The sequence below is a fragment of the Glycine soja genome, chromosome 8 (assembly GCF_004193775.1).
Source record: "Glycine soja cultivar W05 chromosome 8, ASM419377v2, whole genome shotgun sequence".
In the NCBI taxonomy this organism is placed as follows: Eukaryota; Viridiplantae; Streptophyta; class Magnoliopsida; order Fabales; family Fabaceae; genus Glycine; species Glycine soja.
Genome location: NC_041009.1, coordinates 45,642,662 through 45,653,459, shown reverse-complemented (window position 1 = coordinate 45,653,459; position 10,798 = coordinate 45,642,662). Strand labels below are relative to the sequence as shown.

At 34.8% G+C, this 10,798-nt stretch overlaps 1 protein-coding gene across 2 annotated transcripts; it reads left to right on the top strand.

Annotated features, from left to right (window-relative positions):
* Positions 1-253: 253 nt before the first annotated feature.
* Positions 254-10,045, top strand: LOC114423598 (enhancer of mRNA-decapping protein 4-like). 2 transcript variants are annotated; one of them, XM_028390419.1, is made up of 13 exons: positions 768-874; positions 1,548-1,879; positions 1,993-2,042; positions 2,121-2,277; positions 2,390-2,608; positions 4,122-4,250; positions 4,508-5,208; positions 5,899-6,070; positions 6,378-6,496; positions 6,624-6,803; positions 7,872-7,928; positions 8,852-8,916; positions 9,586-10,045. In XM_028390419.1, exons 2-13 carry the CDS (start codon positions 1,838-1,840, stop codon positions 9,627-9,629), a joined length of 1,935 nt encoding a protein of 644 aa, XP_028246220.1. In that variant the 5' UTR covers positions 768-874; positions 1,548-1,837; the 3' UTR covers positions 9,630-10,045. The 2 variants fall into 2 exon arrangements, with proteins under 2 accessions (XP_028246219.1, XP_028246220.1); XM_028390418.1 differs by lacking the exon at positions 1,548-1,879 and having other exon boundaries at positions 254-874.
* Positions 10,046-10,798: the final 753 nt, after the last annotated feature.

Genomic DNA, 10,798 nt, shown 5'->3' with positions numbered 1-10,798 from the left:
AAATAAGACCTAAAGAGAACTAAAAAATGATGATTTTCAAATAATATCATATAATAATAAAAATGTATTAAAAAGTATGACAAAAACTATGTTGTTATCTAACATTTGTTTATTTATTTTTCTTATACATAAAATTTAAAGGGAGGGAATAATGCTTTCAATCTATCAAATGCGAAACTGAGACCTATTTTGCTCAATTCTTTTGGAGATTGTCGGACAACATTTTTAGTAAAATAATAGTATCAATTTTTGTTAGAATTAAAGAGAAATGTCAACGATACAATCTCTAGATACATTAATTTTTTATTTTTTTATTTATTTACAGTCTCCTAACCCTAACCCTAACCCTAACCCTAACCCTTCCTCCTCCTACCCTCCCTTTCACTTCCCCAACTTCGACCTCCCTCTCCCTCCCCACCCCCACCACCGCTCCATCTCCTTCCCCACCCAACCCATCCCTCCCCCTTCCAACCCCAACGCCGGCGCCCGCCTCATGACCCTCCTTGGTAACACCTCCCCCACCCCGCCGCAGCCCCCGCCGCTCGAGTTCGTCCCCTTCTCCTCCTCTGCCGTCCTCGCCGCTGCCTCCGCCGCTTCCGCGGCCCTCACGCGCCTACCCAGCAGTAAGGTCCCCAAGGGAAGACACTTGGCCGGGGAGCTCGTGACTTACGACGTCGACGTGAGTCTGCCCGGCGAGGTCCAGCCCCAGCTCGAGGCGGCTCCGATTACGAAATACGGGTCGGATCCTAACCCGGTTCTGGGGAGGCAGATTGCCGTGAATAAGTCGTATATATGCTATGGCTTGAAACAGGGGAACATTAGGGTGCTTAATATTCACACTGCTGTCAGGTCCTTGCTCAGAGGCCACACTCAGGTTTTCTTTGCTTTCTGAGTTTGTTTTCAGTGTATTGGGTGCATTCTTGTTGTGCTGGTTTTGCAATTAAGAAACATAAAAAATCATATGGAGCAATGCTTTAGATAATAAGATAGGTGAGCAAAAAACAGACCAAAAAAAAGGGATAAACAACGTTTTTTGGGGTGTCTGCGACCCCAATTGTGGCTGCATCCGGGTGCATTTGTCTTCAATTTCCGTGATGTCAATGAACACAAGGAAGACCACTTTTTTTCGCCTCAAGATCGAGCTTTTTGGGGTGTCTGTGACCCCAATGGTTTCTGCATTAGACGCATTTGTCTGCGTTTTCCCACAATATCAAGGAACATGAGGAAATCAGTACTGCGACTGCAGTTAAAACTTTGGAGATAAATTTTAGAAATGGTTAATTGTCACTTGTTTATTAGATCAGATATGGTATGATAGCATCAAAGGCTTTTCCCACTGGGCGGTTGGTTTTATGTAGATTAAATGATTCCATAATGTTTTATTTTAATGTAAATCAGAAATTTTTTGTTTCTATGTGCCTTGAGAGAGTGTTGATCTATCATGTACTTTGAGAAGGGTTAGATTTTAATATCCTGATATAAAAGATTATGATATTGTCTATGGGTTTAATGACTAAGATTTCATACTATTATTTTTAATATTTGAGGTTATTTTTGCGTCCATAATCTTGTAAGGAAGGGGGACAATCTGAAATTTGAATAATAATCCTGGTCCAAACATGTTATATTGATGGCGATTTTATTACTTTGTTGAGGCTCAACTCAAGTTCATAGGACGCAAAAATAGCAGATAGCAACATTGGCCATGGGAACAATTCTATGTTGGATTTCCCCACTAGCATTGCTTTGTTTCGTTGTGAAATTTACTTTGTAGTGCTGCTATAATTCTAGGTGAAAAGGCAGCATTTTCTTTTGTTCATTGTAGTAGAGTTCTTGTATGTATTCAAAGTTTGCTTGCTGGCTTGTTGCCTTTCAACTCGTGAGTTGTTTCCCTATTTCACACTTATACTGTTATGTATGTGTTTTTAATGGCAAAAATATTTAAATGATTACGAATTTATCCTTTGATTAATCTTTTTTTCCCCTTGTCAGAGGGTCACAGACTTGGCATTCTTTGCTGAAGATGTTCATCTCTTGGCTAGGTAGTTTTTGTAGCCTCAAAATTTTAAATGGCGTAGTTTGTTTTGTCTATGAATTATGGGAACATGCTTTCTATACAGTGTTGGCACAGATGGCCGTGTCTACGTGTGGAAGATCACTGAAGGCCCAGATGATGAAGATAAGCCTCAAATTACTTCCAATATTGTTATTGCTCTTCAAATAGTGGGGGAGGAGAAAGTTGAACATCCTCAAATTTGCTGGCACTGCCACAAACAAGTATTTGCCTCATAATCTCCTGTTTTATTGTTCTCATTTCCAAAAACCTGAAGCTATGGTTTACCTTTCTTCCCTGTATTCTTTTTTATATTAATTCAACCTTTTCTAACAGGAGATATTGATAGTTGGTATGGGAAAACATGTTTTAAGGATTGATACCACAAAAGTTGGAAATGGTGAAGCCTTTGTGGTAGATGATCCTCTGAGATGTCCTGTGGATAAGCTCATTGATGGGGTTCAGCTGGTAGGCACACATGACGGGGAGGTGACTGATTTGTCGATGTGCCAATGGATGACCAATCGATTGGTATCTGCGTCACAAGATGGCACGGTTTGTATTTTTCTGTTGTAATTAATTCATTTTTTTTGTTGAAAGATGACAGTGTTTATTAAAGCATTTTTCTGATCAGGATAAATAATGCAGTGGTATGAATGTTTCGTTAATATCTATGTTTTTCTTTTAGCTTGAATTGGTATTTTTGCTATAAAACCAAGCACACAAATATGTGGGTGCATCAAAGGATAGGAGTGAAGAGAGAAAGCAATGAGCAATTCTTGTATGAACACAATGCCTACATACACAACCAGTCAAAAAGCATAGATTTATTAAATTACAATAATAATAAATTCTGAAGCGTTATGATTAATGGTGGATGATGGAAAGCCAAAAAGTTTGTCATAAAAATATGGGGGATGGCATTGCAGACGATGGCGAAAGCATGTCAGCTTTAATAAAAAAAAAATCATGAAAAGATATGATTAATAAAAGAAAAAATTATGACATACATGAAAAACAATAAACTAGAAAGCAAAAGGTATGAGAAAGAAACAAAGGGAAAGTAAAGAGGAAGAGTTAGAGAAGGAAATTTCTTTCCATGTTTGAGACACCAGATGCTTGGCGGAGACTCCCATGAACTCTCTTGCGAGAGATGGTGGTGGGGAATGTGCAATGCAGAATTTATTTTCTTACGTGACTGGAGGGAGTTATGAATGCGTGCTATAGAAGATTTGGTTCTCTTCAATAATTATTTTCAAGCGGAATGATGGAGACTGTTCATTTCCTTTTAAAAATACTTTTTAAAAGTAGTGTTTTTCTGCCGTGATCACTGTTTCTGCCATGGCTGCCAAACAAATAGTGGTTTTCATAAGCTGCCACACCATGCTCCTTACATAGTGTTTTGTACAAATTTTGTCACACCATAGCACCTTCACTAACATTGGTCTGCAGTGAAACTTGCTGAAGCTGAAGTTATTTTAATATTGTCTTAATTGTGCCTATAGGCAGTGTGGTCATGCAAGTATTGCCCAAAAACAATATAGTAGATGCAGTTACCGATGAAGTAGTGAGGACAAGATTGAAGAACAAATATGAAACTGACAATACTTGGATAAAGCTGTTCCTTAAAGGTTTTTGGTGATGTTCTCTAATTAAAATTACTGCTTCACCTTGGCAACTTGTACAACAAAGGTCAGCATTTAAAGTTGGCGTTGGATACTGAGGTGAATCTCCAATTTTGATAGGAGGATAACACCAAATGCACTTAAAAAACATCTAAGTGTTGTTATGAAACTGGGGAAAAAGTGGTGGTATAGTTATTTTAAGTTTATTTTATTTTACAGACTTTAAACCTTATCATTTTTATTTAAGTTGTGTAACAGATTGGGATCATTTGGAAACATGGGAAAAAATGCTGAGAAAATTACCTCCTGTACTCTTTATTAATTTAAATATGGTATCAATTGAGTGTAACACCTTGTGCATGTCTATATTGTGCTTATTTGTTATTTGTTTAATTTGTTATAGATGCCTCAATCAGATTTGTCTCTGATCTCAAATGTGACAGATAAAGATCTGGGAAGATCGCAAGACCCAACCACTTGCGATTTTGAGACCACATGATGGGAATCCGGTTTTTTCTGCTACATTTTTTACTGCTCCTCACCAGCCTGATCATATTGTCCTTATCACAGCGGTAAGTGTATTCATCAACATTAGTAGATCATGTCTTTTATCTGAATTTGTGTTGTCCAATATTGAGGTCGTACACTTTGTGATTATAATCCGTAATCAATCAATTTTATTTACATTGAGAAGCTTAAAAAATTAACAATGGTCTGTGTTTGTGGTTCATTGTTTCTATCATATGACCCTCCACAGAACTATCATATGTGACTAGTCTAGTGATATTTGTTTTACTTGTTTATATATTATAATTGATACCTTGTGTAGGGACCACAAAATCGGGAAGTAAAGCTTTGGGTCTCAGCAAGTGACAAAGGTTGGGTGCTCCCAAGTGACACTGAATCATGGAAATGCACTCAGACATTGGAGTTGAAGAGTTCAGCTCAACCTTCTATGGATGCATTCTTTAATCAAGTTGCAGCATTGTCTCATGCAGCAGGTCTGCTTTTACTTGCAAATGCCCAGAGGAATGCTATATATGCTGTGCATTTAGAATATGGTTCTAATCCAGAATCAACACGCATGGATTATATAGCCGAGTTTACTGTGACCATGCCCATTCTGAGTTTTACTGGGACCAGTGATATATTGCCTCATGGTGAACATATTGTTCAGGTTTATTGTGTTCAAACACAGGCTATTCAGCAGTATGCTTTGGATCTGGCTCAGTGCTTGCCTCCGCCATATGAAAATGTGGGACTAGAGAATTCAGATTCCAGTGTTTCACGCGATCCTATTACTGTTGAAGGATTCCACTCTTTAGATTCTTCTGCAGGTAGAACAACTGAAATGTCTTTAGCCAGTTCTGCTCCCAAAACAATGTTACAAACAAGTAGTAATGAGGGTGGACTTGTGGCACGATACCCTTTAAGCTCTGGCCATGTTGAGGCACCTATTTCTAGAGGAATCAGCAGTTCAAATATTGAAGCTAAACCTGCTACGTTACGGTCGGTTTCCCTCTCACCCAGGTTCGCGCGTTTCTTTTTTTCTTCTATTTTCCTAAAAAATACCCAATCTGAAACTCGGTTGTGTTTTGTAATTTCCGTTCATTCTAAATTCAATTATCTGGAATTGATTCGTTCATAATCTCTATCCGCACATATTTCAACATTCTTAATAACTCTAACGGATTCTTTTAAGTTTTCAATTTTTCACAGTAATGACACTAATTCTGATGAGAGTGTTAGTTAACTAAGTATATCTGGGCGCATTTTGGGTAATCAATCAGCTTAAATAAGTGCTTATTCAGTAAGTTCATCATAAGATTAAGTGATTAACTATGGTGCATTATTAGTTAGCTTAACTAAGTGCATTTGGGTAATGAGCATTCAGTGTAATTATCAAGATAACTTTAACTGTAATTTTGTATTAGCTCTGTAATTGCCATTTGAATGGCTAGCTATTTAAATATTACAATACTATTAACAACATATATAAGGCCATTATGCCACTTTTTGCTCAACCCAATTGAGTGAGATTGGCTCACTTTGACACATCTAAAAGTTACACACTCGTGAAAAGTCCGGTTCTGCTGCGAGTTATGATCTTACGCTTCAAAACACTTTGAATCATAAATCAAACACAAACTTTTAAACATGTTACACTTCAAAGCACGATTTTGAATTGTTACTAAAGATTTACTTTTTTCTCTGTGAAAGGCTTATTGCTGGCTCATCACTGGTCAGTTCAGGATTGACAATGAAAGCGATAGTTAAAAAATTTCAGTCAAAATTCAGGAAAGTTAGGGAAGCAATGAGTCGATGGGATAAGCTTCAATCTTGCTTAATTTCTCAGTTTAGGAATGCTTTCCATATTGTTGATAGGTTGCAGGTAATTTCACTTATACTTTTACTGTATACTTATAATTTTTTTATTTTAATTTACCTTAGTAATAGTCTCGAATTCAAGTATTGGGTATGCAATTGCGTTAAATACTAGACGGATAGCTATTGCCGCTTATGATGGTCTTACCTGATTCAAGCAGGATTGTTCCATGGAGGATACTTGTGGTCTACAATTTTTTTTTACCCTATTTACTGCTTTGACCTTGATATTGCTAATGTTGTAGTTCTGAAATCACTAGGGTAGGAGGACTTGAAGTAAGTAACTGTATGAATTATGATTTTTTTGTAAGCAGGTGCTTCAAAATTCCAACAATTATGGTGTTTTAAATTGTGCCAGTGGCATGAAAGATGCTCTTTTGGTAAAGCAGATTGAATCTTTGAGGAACATCTTGGTTTCCATGCGAAAGACTCTGTGAGTTTCTATTCAGCTCTGCAATATTTTCAATTTAAAGTGATATGTAATGATATTGTTAGGCATTTTAAGTTTATGACTAATGTTTTCGTGACTAATTTCATTAAATTTGAATTTGGACTTTCAGGGAAGAATTTCATTGTATTGTCTTATCTCTTGACAAAATTCACCATGATAGTAGACAACAAGTGAAAGGTGGTTCTTGTATTCTGAACATGAAACAATTGCAGCAACAAATTGGCATCAAACCTAGTCTTATCTATTGCTTGGATAGCCTGATGTTTATACATGAGATATACAACTCTGAGTAAGGATTAATGGTTGTGAATTGAGACTTTTTTTTAACATATTATTTTGTGTTTTATGTAACCCACAAATGCATTAACTTAAACTTAATTTTCAATGCATCAAATGACATGATTCAAGAACTTGACAGATTGGCAGGAAGTCTAATGAACATGCTAACATTTTGAATTGCATTTTATGTTTGAAGCTGAGATACTTATTTTTTCAACACCATATTTCATGCACTTTGACTCCCTTTCAAGAGCAAGTGCCTTCTTTTATCAAAAGAATAATTAAAAAAGGAAAATTGAAAAAAAGAAAACTCAACGCCTAAACCATCTAAATTAGCTCTATTTCAGTAAGAAAGATGTCCTCTAGAATGCCAAATGAAACACCATGTCTTTAGTGATCTATAGAGTTCCATAGCAGTTTTCCAACCTGTTGGTAGCATAAATTGGTTGAAGGAACTAAGATAATAAAAAAAGGATAGGAGGAGATTTTTAACTGAAAAGAAAAGGAGTGGAGAGTTTGGCCGCCCATAGTTGAGAGCTTTCCCCTTGTTACCCAAACCAAATATTTTACTAGTCTTCTAGGGTTGGAGAATTGGAGATTTTATCATGAGGATAATATTCTAAAATGGAGTTGCCAATATTCAATAGGGGTGTGATTCTCAAGTTCTGAGAAGCCCATAACTGATTGCAATCTCTCTGCTTCCTTCACTTAATTGTTATGCATCTACTACTGATACTGAATAAGAACATTTGACTTAATTTTGACCAATTAAATTTAGTTTCATTGCTGGGCAAGAAGTTCTTGAAAATTAAAAAAAAAATGCAACACCTCTTCTGTTCTCTTTTTCTTTTTTTTTAGGTAGGAATAGTCAAGATTGCTAATCATCAATCTTTATTATCTGTTGGGTGAAACAGCTGCTAAACTCTCAAAATGATTATTGATATTAGAATACAATTTTCTGCTTGAAAGCTTTGCACAGAAGTCCCCTTTTTTTTCATTGATTTTACTTCTGATAACACCATTTTGATCGAATGACTTTTTTAGAAAAAATAGTTACTAGTTGTTTCTTTTGTAATAGGTATTTATTAAAGTCATCAGTGATCTCAGCACTATCAGAAATTGCCTTGAAGCCCAGGTGTGAAAATACCATTGCTATAGTTTAACCATTCAAATGTCATAATTGTGTGTGTGATGTGCACACATGTGCTTGTGTGCATTTTGTTCCGTTGACTATATATATGTGTGATAAAGTAAAAGAGAGGGTCCTATAAGCCTGTAAACTTGAGAAGCAGCTGCAGGAGCTTTAAAAGAATTGTTTTTATCACCATTCAAACTTGCTGGTCCTCTCTTAATCAAACTTATCTTTAAACATAAACAGTCTTCATGACTTAGTATAATCAGAAGTAAAACATTCACAAAGGAATCATTATACTCCTTCAAGAAGAGATCTGAATCATCAGTGAAGTAAAGGTGTGAAACCTTACCTTTCTTTAAACCAACTTGGATACTTTTATGAGCTCTCCACATCAGTTATAGAATTGCAAAAATAGAAAACATTCCCCTTCCCTAACTCCTTATTTTCTATTTTCCCTAAACCATAATATACTTTTGTTGTTATTCATAATCATAAAAAAAGTAGCAGGAAATTCACCTTCTATATATTTAGCATCAAAACCATTTCTATCAAGATACTTTTCCAAGAACCTTATTTTCTTTTATTTTTTTGTTACATCTTCCGCTACCTGATTTGCAAATAGAGTGGCATCTGGACTTTGTCTATCTGCTCCAAAAGCAGTCTGGTTTTTTAATCTTTAGAAGAATTTGAGTCAAAATGATAACAGGGAATGATGATGAAAAAGAAAAGGGAAACAAAGGCAAAGAGGCAATCTAGTGATCTGTATACTCATTTGCACTTGTATTCATTTCTATATAAACAGAGATACCTAGATTTATCATGTACTTTATTCATGATGCTTGCCTTTCATTTTCTAATGCTTGTACATTTGTTGGTGTCCAATGTTTCATTGTATTGATCACTTTGCATTAACTTCATTGCAGTGACAGTGATCTTGGTGCACTTCAGCAACTCTTGGTTGATCAACCCAATCTCCAAACTGTGGAAGGTATGCTAGAATTATGTGTGAGGTAGAATCTATAATGCATGTCCACACCATTAATAATTTCATGTTTTACTTATGATAATCATTAAGAATGCTTAATTTTGAATTAGACCTTTATATGCTTCTGGGACCTCTCATATGATCCTTAGAACACGGTCGTTGTATTGTTAACTTTTTGAATTTGAAGTTCACATTTACTTTGATGTTAATGAATAGAATCTACTATTATACATTGTCTTTACATGAGAGAAATATATAGTACAATAAAGCAATTTTAAGATATGTTGGCTTTGGTGTTGTTTAATGATAGGACCCCAAGATAACTAAGGTGTAGGTAAGAAGAAAGAAGAATTTGGGTATTCCTTGGATGAAAGCCTAAGATTAGTCCCTTGAAATACTGAGATCCATTTGGGAAAGAGTTTGGGCACTCTCAAATTACTTAGTGTTGGTTTCCTTTTTTTTTCTCTGCATTTCTTGGATGTTTCCTAAAGACAGGACCTGATATCACCTTGATACAGGCCTGACTTCGTCTTAATAATATAGTATCTTGGAGTTCTGCCCTTTTTTATTCCTTTCATTCTGGGGTAACTATCATTTAATCTATTTACACTAATCATTGCTGAGTTAAACACATGTTAATGTCATTTCTTGTTGTATGACTTTTGGCCACAGTTCAATTTGTATTTGATGTGATATTTGCCGAGGAACTGAGTTGATGATTCTCTCTACTATGGATGTTGACTTGGGACCAGGGGATGCCTGAACTTTTATACATCAAGGGAGCTTTTTGATCTTCCAGGAACGATTGTTGATGCAGAATGAGTTAAGATTATTGTTGTTATTTAAGGATTGTTACTTTATTTTAGAAATGTTATCTTTATTTAATGATTTTTGTAAGAAATAGATTATCATATTAGGACTTTTAATTTGTTTTGAATAGATTAGGATTTTATATTATAGAAAACTAATATATCATTAGGATTTGGGTTAAAGATGCACGTTTGCAAATATAAGGAACCTTAAGGAGCAGTTTTTTTAGGAACTAAATGTGTGTATTTGTATATTTAGAGAAACTAAAAATATAGTTAATCCTTGGAAATTGAAATTTTATATTTGATTAGGGATTAATTCCGATTGCCTTTAGATTATGTTATTCAAACTTTGACATCGATAACAAGATTATTGGTTTTGCTGTACGAGTTACGGGTCTTTCTCTCGTCCATTTTCTTTGTGTTTCTTTTTTAGCTTGGTTTCAAGTACGATATAAGTAAAATGATTGTATACATTATGACAAGAATACAATTTGCATAAAGTTTTCTATCCAGTATCCTTGCAACAAAGCAACATCATTCAATGAGGCAAAATCAGCTAAAAATAGAATATGAAAGTTCTTCTCCAGCTATGACGACAACGATGTTCCAATGATGAAAAAATGAGGGATAAATTTGGCAGTTTAATTCATATACTCTACTAGTTTTAAATATTTTTACACAAAAGATTTGATTATTTTACTGTATGAACTTATTTATTTAATATGATGTGATCATTTTACTGTATGAACTTATTTATTTAATATGATGTGATCATTTCATATTTGCAAAAATGTATTTTACATTGATAATATGTATACATTAAATTTTAAATTTGCATATCAAATTTGATTAGGTGTAAAGAAATTTTTGATATTTTAGTTTTTAATCGTGTTAAAAGACATGTAATTTATGTAGTTGATTTTACTTAATGAGATAAGATTTCATTGTTGTAGAAAAAGAAGTTAAAAATAAAAAAAAGAAGTTAAAAATAAAAAGTGGATAGCCTTGTGAGATTTGAATTTGGGTTGTTTGTAACTATGTATTCATGAATTGAGATTATTATGTGAATTTTC

Coding starts and splice junctions, on each gene's coding strand:
- LOC114423598 (XM_028390418.1), top strand. CDS start 269: ATGTCAACGATACAATCTCTAGATACATTAATTTTTTATTTTTTTATT. Junction 875..1,992: donor TGCTCAGAGGCCACACTCAG/GTTTTCTTTGCT, acceptor TCCCCTTGTCAG/AGGGTCACAGACTTGGCATT. Junction 6,804..7,871: donor CATGAGATATACAACTCTGA/GTAAGGATTAAT, acceptor CTTTTGTAATAG/GTATTTATTAAAGTCATCAG.